Source organism: Cygnus olor, chromosome 7 (genome assembly GCF_009769625.2).
Source record: "Cygnus olor isolate bCygOlo1 chromosome 7, bCygOlo1.pri.v2, whole genome shotgun sequence".
Lineage (NCBI taxonomy): Eukaryota > Metazoa > Chordata > Aves > Anseriformes > Anatidae > Cygnus > Cygnus olor.
Genome location: NC_049175.1, coordinates 17,384,609 through 17,400,163, shown reverse-complemented (window position 1 = coordinate 17,400,163; position 15,555 = coordinate 17,384,609). Strand labels below are relative to the sequence as shown.

Genomic DNA, 15,555 nt, shown 5'->3' with positions numbered 1-15,555 from the left:
CAGAGCCTAAAATACTTGAACTATACAGTTCGAATTGTGAATTAATTATTTTTGAAGTCTATGTAAAGGAGTGCCGGTTCTCAAAAAGTAGTCTTCATTTTTTGGCAAATTTGAATGCAGTCATTTTTTCCTACTAATTTATTTCAGTGATGGAAGCAGCAAGCTATGGAAATGAAAGTATCCTCAGAGGATTTTTTTTAATATATTTTTCTTGCTTTTCCTGTTAAGAGGAATGGAACAGTGTTAAGGGGGCACTGAAATGTGTACACCCACAGTAACCAGGAAGTGCAGCACACTTAGTCTCTCGTTAGTGGCAGGTTGTGCAGCTCACAAGCTAGGATTTGGTTTATATTTGATTTATATTGTGGCATGTATTTTGGGAATCTGATGGATTTTGCAGGATTAGGATGACAGATTAAAAGGAATAAGATGCTTTCCATGAAGACAATGAAAGTGCACACCATCAATTTAGACAAGTCTTCAAGTAAATAATAAAGGAAGCTGCAGATGAAGTCACAGATTGCTGGCTAGATTCAGCATCATTGCAAGTACTGGGCAGAGATCACCTTTAGTAAGTGACAGGACCATCTGTGGGTAGCTGAGTATCAATTTTTAGCCGTGTGCTTATGACTCAGTATAGCATTAAAATGAACACTGGTTTTTAATTATATAAGCATTACTCTGAAATTTTCATTGCAGTATTTGCAGTATCTGTGGTCATCAACAGCACTGAGTTTTTACTGTCTTCGTTGAAGGCTAGTGTATGTTATGGGGTTTGATTGTTTAGGCCCTTTTCAGGCAAAAGAGATCCTTTCTGTAGCTGGTAAGACTGGTTAGATTCCTGACTGTAGGCCTGTAGATAAGTGTGAGCCTTATGTTTGTTTCTTACTTCTCCCAAGAAGGACTCCTCCTACCCATACATGACATCCTATTAATTAATCCGTATTATTTTCCTGGTTATATGTCTTAATATATGCTTATAAATAAAAGATTAAAATTGTCCCTAAACTAGTTTTAATGTCTTTCAGGTTCATGGAACCGGCTGTTATTGTTTGCCTAGGTGGAATTCTCCCTTTTGGATCAATTTTTATTGAAATGTGAGTTTGTCAGAGATTTCTCCATTTGATTTAAAAATAATCTAAGTACAATTACAATATCATCTGCATATTTTGTTTGCTCTCTACAGGTATTTCATTTTTACTTCATTCTGGGCTTACAAGATCTACTATGTTTATGGCTTTATGATGTTGGTTCTGGTTATCCTCTGTATTGTGACAGTTTGTGTGACTATCGTTTGTACCTATTTCCTGCTAAATGCAGAGGATTACAGGTGGTAAGTATTCTGTTATTTGCTTAGTTGAACAGACTGTGGAAGTTTTATGGAAAAGCTGTGTCTCATCAGTGTAGACAGGTCTTTTCAAAGTATCCCACAAACAGATTTTAGCTGTAGGGAATAAAAGCAGTTCTCGGACCCTTTCTATCCAGGAGCTTTCTCAGTGAGTGCACATCTGTCCATGCATGTATATATGCATAAAAAATATGCTGAAGCACGAAGGAATATAAAGAAGGGTAATTGCTGGTATTAGTGACAGATGTTGCAATGGAAGCTTTTAGCACTTGTAGCAGACAACATGTAGATTTTGTTAAATAAATCTATAGAACAAAGATGCTTTGTTTTTAGGGCGAGACTTTAGTGCATTGTGCATTTTCTTGGGAAGATTTTTGGTTTAGATGTATGATGGGCATCCATGTTTACTTTCAGGCAATGGACAAGCTTTCTTTCTGCTGCATCAACTGCGATATATGTTTACATGTACTCCTTTTACTACTACTTTTTCAAGACAAAGTAAGTGGTAGTTTTCTTTCTTGAATATCAGATTGCCATATTGTCAAAGAAAAATGTATTGAGAAAGATGAGGAAAAATAACTAGCATAATTTCTTCTCTCTTTTTCAGGATGTATGGCTTGTTTCAAACATCATTTTACTTTGGTTATATGGCAGTATTTAGCACAGCTTTGGGAATAATGTGTGGTAAGTTTCAAATATATTGAAAATTTACTATCAGAATTTTTCAGACTGTCATGTTTCTGGTTTTAGCTTTGTGCTTTGGTGGAGTATGTATGTGGTGCAAGATCTGCTCAAAAAAGTGTACAATCCTTAAAATTAATCTTACATTTCTCTGTTTATACTTTGTTCCTACATAATATAGGAGGTTCCCATAGATTGTGTCTTCTGATAATTTATTTTAAATTTTAAGGAAGAGCATTTATGTATTGTGCAGAGAATTTCAGCCTCCATGCAAGGTTGAAAGACTCCGTATTGGGCAAGAATACAGTAATAGGTTACATTTTTAATGCAGTCTAAATTCTTCAAAGTAAGTTCCAATTTAAGTTGAATCCATGTTAATTTTTTTGGTTTTGAGTTTTTACTGTTGCTCTGGGATGAGGAGCTAGGTACACACATTGAGCTATCAGTGGTGGTGCAATGCTGATGGCACTACCTTCTGCATCCTATGACATGTTTATGTGAGGGTGACAGTCCAGAAAGGAATGAAACCTCAAGACAGCATTTGAAAAATTAGTATTGGAATATTCGCAGGTGAAGAGAATGCAAAGTGCTCCTGTGTGCATCTGGGTTTCGTTGCTTTTTAAGATACTGTTTTGAGAGATGTTTAGAGGAAAACACCTCTCTTGGCATGGAAGTCATCTGATGAAGCCATGTATGCTTATTTAACTGTTAGCTTTATTTTTACTCTTTGCTTTATGACTTTCAGGAAGTGCTGCTTTGTTCTTTTGCACTTTACATTACCTGCTTTTCAAGTATGATCCTTATTTAATACTTTCCTTCCTACCAGTGAATAGTCCTATAGCCTCTAGTGGAAGGCTTTCTCTCAGTTAGATATTTGAGGCCCATCCCCAAAGGGTAATTTTACTATGCTTTTTGAAGGGGGGAGGGAAGGAATCAGCTCTTAGCTGCTGAGTACCTGTTACCCATTTCTCTTGTGAAATCTAATCTTGCCTCATTGGGTTCTTGGCACATTACAAGACTTCCCTGCTGTTCTGGTAGTCTTGCAGCCATTTTTTTTCTTTAATAGGCTTATACTTTTCAGCTCTAATCTTTTCTTTATAAAGTGCTCAGGCTGGTATTGATTAAAATGTCTATGATGCAGAAGCCAAGCTTGCCCACCAGTTCCAGTAATTAAAATGTTTTGTGTTCTTTTTAACATGGAAAAGGAAGATTGTAAAATGCTTTCCTGTCATTGTAGGACGCTACCCGATAGAATATTGGAACAAATTCTAAATTTATTCAGAATCAGAAAATACTTGTGTGTATGAAATCTTATTTCCACAACCGTATTGAGATTATTTTTCCTTTTTCATTTTTAACTGTGTTGGAAGAGAAGCTGTGAGATTCCTTTTTACTGAGAACTCCTATTTTCAGCATGCTGGGGGAAGAAAAAAAAATCCCTATCAAAAGCATTTGTCCAGGGAACTTGCTGTCATTGAGATCTAACGACGTGTCAGCACAAACGCTGCACAATGCCATAGTGACTACATCTCTGGTGAAAGCGTGTAGAGCTGTGCTTTGGATGCTCGTGTAAATTAGCATGTTCAGTATCACACAGCCGGATATAAAACAAACTAGTTTGGACCAAGGCAGTAAGCTAGTATCTTCCAACTCTTGTTTTCAGCGCTTCTGATTATGCTTACTGAACTCAAATCCCACATGTAGTAGGATGCTTTGATCCAAAGTTTTTTGCCTTCTACAGAGCATCTAAGCCCAGGGACTGGACAGTAGGGAGCCATGAGAACTTCCAAATCTTTTGAGCTCCTCATACTTGCCTCTTAGTGCCAGAGAACAAAATTGAGTTATGAACTCAGTGTATGGCTTAGGAATTAAGTAGTATAGAATGGTCTTTTGCAATACCACGCTTTGGCATCCGGATAATACTGTAAGTATGATTGAAGGATGTTTGAAAAGCTTACGTGCTTACAAAGACACAGCTGTAGTAAGTGCTAATTGGCTTGAAGTAATAGATGGGAAATAATCTATGATTTCTTTGCAGCTGCTCTTCCTTGCTATTTGGCTTATTTTGGGTTCTGTTCATTTAAAAGGCTTGTTCTGCTGAAATACGCTTACAGTCTATTTCTGCTAAACGTATGTAGGCTAGAACCAAATTAAACACCTTATCAGGTGATTAAAAAAGAATCAATGTGATTGCTTTTTTATTTAAACAAGCCTGCATTTGTCTCAGGAGGGCATTGCTTAATTGTTTGTCGTCATTGTCTAGTGTTCCTCCCCCTCCCCCTGCTTTTATTCAACTCCTGTGAAGTAGCCTTGAGGATTAATTTGCTGGCTTGGACGTGACCATGACTGGTACTTCATGGATAAGGCTGCTGTGGTTCAGGATGGGTTGTGACTTGTTTATGGAATTTAGAGCTGTGGTCTCCTGTGACTGCTGCTCTCTACTCTTCCCCCTCACTTCCATCTCATGCACACATTCTACAGATCCCAAATGAACCACAGTTAGTGCTTTGCTCTCCTAAATGTCTGTAGTATCTGGCATGGGCAAAAAAAGTATCTGGCATAGGCAAAAAGTGATGTCTTAAAAGAGGGGTCCAGCGCCCTTATTTTGTCCGTTTGCTGCCTGCAACAGAAGATGAGTTCCTCCACAGTCTACAGAACAGTCTGTGTGCTTCTGTTTGACTCCAAGCTTATGTCACCTCTGCACGTCATTGCCAGGCTTCCTCTCTGCTGCATCCTCAGCATGCTTGCTTGTGAGCAGCAACCTGATCTTGTATGCACTGTATTAATTTTAATTGGACTCTACTTTGTCCAAGTTTGTAATACAAGTACTTCATTTGCTGACTAGTGGAATGATTGTCATGATATTTTACACTGCTTGAAATGCCATGCAACAACATAGACTGACTCTACAGGCTCTTTATTATTCCAGTGGTACTGGAATCATTCATCAGGTTTGCTTTGTGCAGATCTCCTGATTTTATATGAATGTTGGGCTTTGGGGGTCTGAAAACCAGAATTCTGTGCAGGTTTAATGGCTGGACTCATGAATTACCTGAGCAGTCCCCAGGATTTAAAGAATTGTCCCAATTCTAAATAAATCTGTGGTCAGCAAAGGTAGCTGAAAGAAAAGCACCGGACAGTTCACTGCAGATATTGTATGACAATGATGCTTAATCAGCCTGGCAAAATAGGTTCTGGGTTTCAACAGTAGGCTGCTGCATCTCTTTCTGAGAAGAGGTCCTAGTCCTGTGCATTTTTTTTAAATTTTCCAGGTGTCCTTAGTCCTGCAGTATTTTGGATTTAGCATAAACTGTTGCCCCTATCAAAAATGCAGTGACCTGTTCTTTTACTACGGCTGTGACAATGCATAATCTGCTCATGACTCTTACTAATTTGAAAACCACAGGTTGCAATTTCCTTTAACTACTAACTGCTACTAGTTTAATCTCTTTGTACAGACCTCCTTGGAGTTTAAGACTCCTGGGATGGGGATCTATTATTGTTTGTGCCTTGTGGGAAGGAAAAAGCCATCTGCCAATAAAACACTCATCCAGAAGGCATGCAACTTCTAATAAAAACCCGCCCTCCCATCCACCTTCCCTGCAGAGTGGGTGATTGTACGTTTTTTACCCTCTGTTCAGAAAAAGGGACCTGCTTATTGGCAGCAGTGGGGGAGCCGCTATATTTATCGAGGCCAAGTGAGCATGGCCTCTTGGTAAGATGGCTTAATAGATTTAGTCTGCTAGGCTAGGGGAGTTCTTGCCAGACGTTCACTGGGAGCATGGATAATTGGAATTTGAGAAAAATATTGCAGGTAAATAATTTTCTGTGTGCAGAGTGCATGGTTTTATGTGACTCTGTTGAAGTGTGTGTGTGTTATTTCTGATTTATTTTGATCAGCTCTAATGTATTCAACATCTTCTGTTTATTTTTCAGGAGCTATTGGTTACATGGGAACAAGTGCCTTTGTTCGTAAAATCTACACTAATGTGAAAATTGACTAAGGAAATAAGAAAATTGAACTATGGATCAGTTCCTGTTTTCAGGGGGATGAACTTGCACAACAAAAAGCGCGAGAAGAGATTTGGGTTTTAACACTGGGCACTATATGGGTCTCCATTTTGTGGATGGCTTAAAGTAACATCTATTTCATTGATCCTAGGTTCTTACTGACTGCTTTCTCCAACTGTTCACAGCAAATGCTTGGATTATATGCAGTAGGCATTACTACAGTACGTGGCTAATCTTCCCAAAAAAAAATAAGGAAAAAAAACCTAGCTCGTTAAAGATGAATAGACTAGCTCTCTTCAGTGAAGAGGACAAACAGTTTATTTAAAGCATTTGTTCCATTCAATAAAAAGAGGGAAACTTGGCTGCTAAAACTACTTGATTAGTAGTCTTCCTGGTACTTAACATTTCTAAATTATGTAAAAATGCTGTTCCAGAAAGATTACTTTTCTGATTTTTACTGCCATTGCCAGGATAGGAGGTATGTTTTATATTTTGAATCCAGGTGCTTTTGGGTTTATTTGCAGTATCAACTATACCCTACACATTTGTTTAAAAAAATAATTTAAAAATATAGAAAAAACCCACCTGCATGTAATATATCAGCTATTGTTCTAGTTGGACCAACTTCCCTTTATTTATCTTTAAAGTAATATCCAGCAACATCTTAAATCCATCCAAAGAAAATACAGTTTGAAGACGGAGTGTGTTCTCTGCAATGCAATTTACTGTACAGTTAGAAAGCAAAATGTTAAATGAAGAGGATTGTTTGTTTTTTAATAAACACTCTGAGGTCTAGATTAAAACAAAACCAACATTTTAACTGAATGTCTAAAGTGATTCTCCTTTTCTTTCCAAGTTAGTCTTGCATATTTTTTTTTGGTTTGGGTTTGAATGAGAATTTGCCTTTAGACATACAAGGGGTAATAAGTGTATATAACATTAAATAATGTAACTTAGGTGTAGATCCCAAATGTATTTGGATGTACAGATTTACTACAGAGTACTTTTCTGATGATTCGGTGTAAAAAATGTGTGAATTCGGGTGGCTTTTTACATCTTGCCTGCCATTGCATGAAAAGTTGGGGTTTCTTCACAATGTGTGTATGTCATGCTTTTCTGTTCTTTTTCCTTTCTGAAGCTCTTACAGGACTTAAATTTGTAATTTAGAACATTTTAATTTTTGTTAATCCTATCTGGACACTTGTAACATCAAAAGCACAGTGCTTTAGAGTGTTCAGAAAACTAAAATAAACTTTTCAGACAAAAATATTCTGATTGTGGAAACAGATGAGTTTGCAGTTGAAAGTGTTTGAAAAGGCAATACTGCTGAATGCCAATTTCTGCATATGATATTAGTATGGTTTTCAAATATCAAAGTCCCACACTTTGAATTCAGAATTTGCTTGCAACTGTATTGTACAATACAGCTCCAAAGTGGTTGACCAGCCCAAAAAGATTCTTCTTGGCTGAATTCTTTGTGGAGAAGTATGTTTTGTGATCCAGCTAGTGTACTGAGAAAAAAGGGGGTAAGCACAGACTGAAATAAATGGGCAAATAAAGTTAAGTCTTTCTAAGATGACTGTTAATTATGCACTGTATAAGCTAGAAGAATCCTGAGTGTGTTTGTGACAGATTTAAGAGCCGCTTGGCTTGATGGATTTGTGTTTTGTTTCTTTTGGGGGGGGGGGGGGGGGGGAGGGGCAGGAGGGGGCATCTGTCATATCAGGATGTTTTTATCAGTGTGGCTGTCTGAAATACAGCACCAGCCACGGAGAAGGCAACTTCCTGAATTTAAAAAATGAGCAAAGTGGTTGTATTGATTAGTACTGTATTGTCTCCATAAAAAGTATTGATAATGCAGTAGCCACAATGAGAAACAACCCTGCTTCTGCAGGGGTGGGTTGAAGAGTGGGGAAACTGAACTTACAGTTAATACTGAGAAGCGATGCATCCTGCTGTATATAGCTTCGGTAACATATTTGAGCTTTCAGCACTGATTTTCTTGGCCAATTTTAACCAATCTCTCAGAAAATAATTAAGTTTTGCTTCAAGTGAATGGTTGGTGTCTGTAGCTGAACACTCTGCCATTTAACAGAAGATAATTCTTTTTTTAAAGTACAGGCTGATTTTGAGATGGGCTCATAAACTGTATCAACAGTTAGTTTTCCTTTGTTCCAAAACATGGAGACTTAAAGCAAAAAATGGGGTTTGTACTCGTTCTTGCTTGTGCATATGGATGGGAGAAGCCCTCTGTTCATCCATGTTCTTGTAAATCTAAAGTGAGAAGCCATTATCTCCACACAATAAATACATTAAGTACTCCTCTGAGATACAAGTTTTTTAAAGGGAATATTTTGATAATGGGTCTGTTTCTCTATTTAGAGCACTGCTATGTGATTAGTCTATCAGAAATGTCACTAAATGGTTTGTGAATTTCATTTAATCACTTTTTAATACCACAGAACGGTGGGCTGCCTACCTGCTTTCTCTATCCTCTGGCATTATTAGCTTTTGCATACCCAGATAGGATTGTATAGCTTTTAAAGTGACATTGAAAAGATACTTACTGCACAGGCATTGCTTTTCTTTCTGCAAGCACGTTCCTCTGGAGAAGTACTGTGTTTAAATAATTGACATTTTTGTACTTCCACCGTAGCACATGAGTAAGTTGGGATTTTACTTTGCTTTCCCCCTTTCTTTTGGTTTCTGAAGGAGTGCAAAATGTGACCGGTTTTGAACAGCTTGTCTCTACGGTTGCTGCTTGGGGTAAGGCCATTTATTTGCCCACCCCCAAAAAAATGTGGATATGGTGTGAACCATCTTGCTTAATAGAATTTGGAAGTTCTCTGCTTAGATGATGTAGTCCTTCCTCTTTTATGGAAGAAATAAAGATGCTACAGACAACACTCCTCTTTCCATGGTTGTTTCTTAGGATTTTCTGGTTCTTGAATTGAAGCTTTTGATGACTCCACAGCTGGCCATTCAGTGCTTCTCCTATTTCTGGGGCCAGAGAATTGAGCAAATAGTTGTGTAGTGATAGCCAGTATTGATCAAATGCTTTAGATAAATACAATTTAAAATCTTATATATTGTGGCAGAGTACATACGGAAAGCACTTCTGGTACTTTCTGTGTGAGAAGTGCGTAAACACTGGATTGGATGTAATGGAGACTGCAAATAAATATTATATTATGCTCCTTTCTGATGGCTGAACATTTTGAAACAAGTTATCTGTTAATTCCTCTCCAGATTTACATTCCAAAGTGTGTAAAGGGCACACATTACTTTCTGTACAATAGTGTAGGAGTACTTTTCACAAGTTTCAGATATTAAATATATATATATATATATACACCGTTAATATTATGCTTTTGGTGTTATAAAACTGGGTAAAATTGGTAACATGTTTTAAAATATTTTTATCAAGGGGCATCTACTAGCTTTTGTGAAGATTTGCATTTCTTATCACCATCATCACTGCACAGGTAACTCAAACGAGGGTTATGTTTTGCTCTGGCTTCAGCATCAATAGCATCCAGCCAGTTTGCCTGATGAAGGATATGTAGGCAGCTTTACTGAAGACAGCAGAGTTGCATAAGTGTGACTGCATCAGCAATTACTCCTGAAATGTGTCAGAAACGTATGAGCTCAGGAGAAAAAAAAAAAGCCACTTCTGCAGTCTGTGGGCAAGTAAACTGAGTAGTTGGAGCTAGAGTTAATTGAAGGGTCCCCTTATATTGAATTAATTCTTAAGCTTGTAGTTTAATTGATTAGTTCTTAAGTATGTGCTTTAATTAAAAGTCAGTTGGAACTGTGGATTGGACAAGGATTCCATCCTCTGGATCCCTTCAGTCTTTCCTAGCTGAATGCACTGTGGTAGTGGCAGACCTGCAATGGCTGTTGGCACTTCTCCTGAACCAGCAGTCTAAACCAAATATCTCTTAACAGGGTTAACACTGAAGTCATAAAAGCCACTGCTATTGTTAAAATTTTGTTGCAATAAAGCCCTTCTTCAAAATTTTGAAGCAGCGCATTTACAGCTTGCGTTCTTTGGTAGCATCTTTTTGCAAAAAAAAAAAAATGTTTTGGTGCCATTTTGAAAGGCAGAAATGTAGAAATGAACCCTGCAAAGGACCACTTTTTTTTCTAAATAATTTCAGTGAGAAAATTCTCCCCGTTTTGTGAGGAGATGCATCAGCATGCAAGTTTTTACAAGTAGCGCTAGTATTGTTCACATCTTGCAGTTTTATCCAGGCGGTTTCTTTTCAGTTACGGGGAGGGGCTGTTACTACATTTACTTTCATGGCTAGTTACATTGTTATGATGTTTTTTGTTTGTGGTTGTTTTTTTTTGGGGGGGGGGGGGGGCATGGGGGGAAAAAATGCTGTGAGAATCCATGAGTCTTGGAAGGCTTTCTGCAGTTTCAATACATTTGAGCAGTTATTGGACAGAATTGCTTTTAAAGGGCAGAAACCCAGCTGGGAAAAGGATAAGAAAGAGTTGCTTTATTGAGTGGACTATCCTCTTTCAAAGACAAGCCTCTGGAGACAAATTTTTAGTTCCAGTATCATGTGCCCCAGCCCCATATCAATTGCTGCCTTTTTATTTTCATCAGTGTGTTCACCATGGTGCAGGGCTTTCATTTGCAATGTGTAGTGCAAATGAAGCCGGGGGGTTGGCGGGGGTGTTAGTTGTTACAAATATTTGTGGCTTATGGGAGAGTTAATTTTCCTACTAATACAATTCTGAAATATATGTCATGCATGTCTGGAGGCTCTGTTGTGGCAAGGCTTTACTTCTTATGAAAAGAAAACCTGTAGGAACTTTCCCTACATTCTAGACCAAAGATTTCCTTCAAGACCTTAGGCTTTGGAGCATTCCAAAGCATATCGACTATTCAAGTTCACTTTTATCCTTCAGCTAGCTTTGCGTGACTGCCTTCCAGAAAATACGTGCATTTTTAGCATTGGGAACTCATGTGCGATAAACAAAATACCAAACTCTTTTTTTTCTGTTAAGAAATAACCTTTACTTAGAAATAAACTTTTCTAATATCGTGAGGCATACTTACCATGCAATGCAGGAGTTACCTTGATAAGACTTAAGCACTGTAAACTTGAAATACTATGCTGGGTCTGAGCCAAAAAGTTCAGTCTCCAGTACTTCTATCTAAAAAGCTGAGCAAACTAGGAAAAAAAAAATGCTGTAATTAGCATGCTATGATTTTTTTTTTTTCCTGAAGACACTGAGTGGCAAGCTTCTACTTGGTTTATGAAAAATTTTGAGAGTTTTGGGAACTTTTTGTGAAGCTTCTAAACACGGCTGAGAAAATCATGCAATACTGAACTCAAGGAAGCTTTTGTTTGTGGCTCATTTCCCAAAGGTTTGTGTCAAATGTTTTGGAACTGTGTGATATACTAAAGCATTAGACAAGGCATGGTTGTTTTCTGGGCTACTAGAGATGTAATGTTCCCTTGGAGTTCATGTTACGCAGTTACTTGATTCTGAATCGCTACAGTCTTGGTTTAGCCATATCACTTTACTGGGCTGAGAATATGGTATATCCTATCCGTTGCATTTCAGTATTAGCTTAGCCTGAGGCTTTTCCTTGCTTTGCTAAAGAGGTGTAGTTGCAAATATGGCGAGGATGTTTTCTCATTTCCCACCTGATGTCTGGTGCAAAACAGCGAGCATTATGATGAACTAGTTTATATTAAAAAGAGGTCTGGCAGTTTTACAGACACACATTTACCTGCAAGAATCAGAGATGATGCTTTTTCAAGTGATTTTTACAATAAAATGTTGAAGAGGTGCAATTAGGTTACTTAAGTTCTGCGTTCGGACTCCGCAAAATCACTTTTAGTAATCTGAGTTGCTTATCTGAAAGTTGATTTTGAGTTTCTTTTTTCCTGTTTATCTCACTATCAGGAAGTGAATGAATGCAAACATCTACCATTGTCTGGATCTGAAATGTAAACACTTCTTTTTAATGATATATATATAGCTAAATAAATAATGGAAAAGGAAATGGCTATTTCTGATTTTAGCAGTGTAAAGCGCAACATGTAAGATGAACCTAAAGTATTGTTTACCTAATTAGATGAAATGTCTGCATGGTCTGTACCACAGCCAGGTGTGTGATTTGGTTGCAGATGCTACTACAGATAAATCCACATGCAGAAACTGTGATTGGGAGACTTCTTTATGGCAATTCTTCATGAAGCATTACCAAAGCTTTTTTGGCAAATTCAGACACTCTAAACTCAGGTAGCACGTGCTATCAAACACTAAGAGATGCCTGTGGGTGAGCAGATAAATGCAACTATCCCATCCTTTAGGAAAGAGGGAAAAAAATATTTGACAGAAGATTTTCTATAGCAAAATACAGGCTGTTCTTTGGAAAGACCAATGGATTCACCTTCCAGAGTTTTGAACTCAGCAGATGCTTTTCCAAAGGTGTTCCCATGCACTGCTGTTTAACCTTGCAGCAGACACCACCAAAAGCACTAACTGCTCAGAGCTTTCCAAACACAACTGACTCCTGTGTGAACCCTGGAAATGGATGTTAAGTGAATTAATGGAACATCATTTCACATACCTCAATTTGGGAAACAGTGGTCAAGCCAAAATTCATACTTCAGATAAGACAGATTTCTCCCCCTGCCTCCCACAGCTTGTCTCAGTACATCTCAAAAATGCCTCAGTTAGTAATTTGCTTTTCCCCACGGAGTTTAAGGACTGCAGTCACAATGGGAAAATGTTTGGTGTTTTCTTTTTTTTTTTTTTTTTTAGATGGGTAACTTACACTGCTGTCTGCTGCTATTTTGGTGAACAAAAATGATTTTTCCAAACATGAGTTACTTACTCCTATCTTCCTGAAGAAATGTCAGTGCTTGTGTCTACGCTGGGCTATGTCAATACATTTATGTTGAATTGCTAACAGCTCTGTGTGCAGAGAGCTGTCTTGTATGGCAGATTTCAGAACCCCTGGAACATATTTAAGCAGACATGTGTCAGCACCTTTAAAGATTCCTTTTGGGCAATGAATCATTTAAGCTTAAGTGAGGTATTTGCTGGGTGGTAATGCAGTAAACTTGAAAAAAGAACAGCCCACCCCCATCCTATAGCAGGAATGACTAAATGAGGGGTGGAAGGAAGGAAGAGATAGCAGGGATCAATAGTGACCTCTGTGATACTTCCATTTTATCATCTGGATTTGTCAATGACACTGGCCAAACTAATGAAGAAAGGGTGTCCTAGGAGGGGTCAGCTCTTGGAGTGATAATGGGGGTCTAAAGCAATAGATTGGTAGATAAAACCAGATGGAGGAAATGGGCAAGAGGAAATAGGATGAAAGAGGACAGGCTTCATCGGGTGGGAAGCCTGTGGTGATACTAACAGGCTAAATGAGCCTGTGATACAGTGTCATGAAGCAGAGGGATAGTGGTGCATCTGCAGAGTGCTCAGCAGTGCCTGTAGGAAGCGATGCACATCAGGTTCAAGCTGCAGCAGCGGTTGTTTCCTACCAAAAAGGAGGCAAATAAGTATCTAAACAGAAGGGAGGGGGTACTTGAAATGCAGAGGGAAGAGATATGAGAATTCTGTGGGTTCAGAGAAATGCGCTCCATCTCTCCAGGGCTCCGTGCCCTTGTAGTGGTGATATAAATAGAAGAAGAAAATCTTTGTGTGTTTGGGGAGCTGAGACCAGGAAAGGAAATCTGCTTGTAAACCTGGAGGAAGTAGAGGAACTAACAGTGAGACAGGCTGGAAAGTGCCTTAATCACTGTTAGATTTGAAGGACCCAAGTGTTGGCAAGCGGCAAGAAGCAGGTCTTGTGGAAAAACTAACAAACTTGTGTGTTTTGGCCTCAGGACATGTTGTGTGCAGAGATAGTCCATCAACGCTAAGTAGCTCCCACATAGCTTTGCTCATGGATGCTGTTCAAAACAAGCTGTGTGCATTCTTGTTCAGCGAGGCTTGAAAAGACGGTGGATTTTGTTTGCATGCATTGGGCGGGGGGGGGATTCTGAGCGCAAAGGGAAAGACTGTCTTTGGCAGTGATGGATATAGATTATGTTGTTTTCAGGTAATTAACTATTGCTGTCACGAGTTGCACTGCCTATGTGTAACTTTGCCAACTGTTTTAGCAGCTCAGATTAAAAAAAATACTTTCACAGGGATTTTGTTCCTTATTTGCACTGATGAGGCACCTCCAACCAAGATGACATAAAGCAATCCTCTGAACGCTTCGAAGCAGTTGTTATCCTGTGTGCACTGCTTTGGCTGCCAGTTGCAAAATGCAGTGATTGTTACTGAGAGCCATTTCTAAAAAGGTTATGCTGCTCTCGTGTTAGGGAATGGCGTTCCCGAAAGAGTCTGCTGTAGTGGGGGAATTTTATTTATGTGGGGATAATAGTAACAGGCTCCTTTTTGAACTCTCTCATGAGCTCATTCCAATTGCACGATTAAAAAGACAATTTATTTTGTTCCTTCCTCCTTCAAAGCTGTAAGATGTCCTCTTATATACCACATCTACGTATATAATAGAACTTCTATATGCAGAAGAGCTCAGGCTCCCCTACATAGGTTGTCATCCTGGAAGAGGTCAGCAATTTCCATGCATTGAAAAGGTTTTGTTCTTTTCAGTGGGTGACAGTCCAAATCTCCCCACTGCTGACAAGTGCAGAGCTTGCTCTGCTGATTCATGATGCTGATCAGAGAACTTGTCGATCAACCCTTGCAAGTGTCCAAGATTTTATTTTCCAACTTCCCACAGTACTCAGAAAGTAATGCTGCTGGGACCTCCTCTACAGAGAAGAGAGAAAGGAGCAGTTAGCCTAGTGTTCTCATCTCATAGGAGTTGGGAGTCCCTCTAAAGCATGGGGATCAGCCTTTTTTTAAAAGATATTAATACTCTGCTCTTTGTCTGAAAATGTTGTAGAAAATAGCAAGATAATGCAATAAAAGTTGTTAGTGTATGAACAGTACAAAACTTGGGAGATGGGGATCTAGTTATCTTACAAAGCTTATTCTCATGGATTTCTGACTACATTCCTCTTAAAACAAACAAACAAAACTACAGCCTACCTTTGTTCTTCATGGCAATCTGTTCCAGGGCTTCCCCATTTTACTGCTAGAAAGCTTGCCTGAAACCTAAATCTTCCTTGATGCAGCTGATGCTTTTTCTTCCTTTACATGTTTGAAGCTGGCTACTGTGTTCCCCTCTGTCCTCCCTGCGGGTCTCCAGTGCTGGAATAGTTTCCAAAAATTAGCCACCTTTTTTTCATTGCTTCTGTTCAGGACACTCATCACCAAACAGGTCATCAAATCCTCATGAGTTTGATGAGGGCATGCATTCATTTAGGGCTCCTCTCCAAAGTGACGTTATTCTCCAGGCTTGATCTCAACAGGTGGATTTGGTATTACAGCCCTATTCTGGTGATCATCAGTGAGGAGCGAAGGGCTGTGAGCTGGGACTGAGCATCCTAAGAGAAAGCACATGGCCGGGAAGCTGT

General features: G+C 38.8%; 1 protein-coding gene and 1 long non-coding RNA gene across 2 annotated transcripts in view; one reads left to right on the top strand and one right to left on the bottom strand.

The window, feature by feature from the left end:
• Positions 1-7,307, top strand: part of TM9SF3 (transmembrane 9 superfamily member 3) — a 44,330-nt gene extending 37,023 nt beyond the window's left edge. The window contains exons 11-15 of the mRNA XM_040564209.1: positions 1,029-1,097; positions 1,187-1,333; positions 1,763-1,846; positions 1,956-2,032; positions 5,966-7,307. Coding sequence (XP_040420143.1) covers positions 1,029-1,097; positions 1,187-1,333; positions 1,763-1,846; positions 1,956-2,032; positions 5,966-6,033 — 445 coding nt within the window. The 3' untranslated portion in view covers positions 6,034-7,307. The remainder of the gene's footprint in view (positions 1-1,028; positions 1,098-1,186; positions 1,334-1,762; positions 1,847-1,955; positions 2,033-5,965) is intronic.
• A 423-nt stretch (positions 7,308-7,730) lies between these two features.
• On the bottom strand, positions 7,731-15,521 carry LOC121073361. Its single transcript, XR_005821646.1, has 2 exons — positions 15,128-15,521; positions 7,731-13,027 (listed from the first exon to the last, which is right to left on the bottom strand). It is a non-coding gene; the product is annotated as an uncharacterized LOC121073361 (long non-coding RNA).
• Between the last annotated feature and the right edge of the window lie 34 nt (positions 15,522-15,555).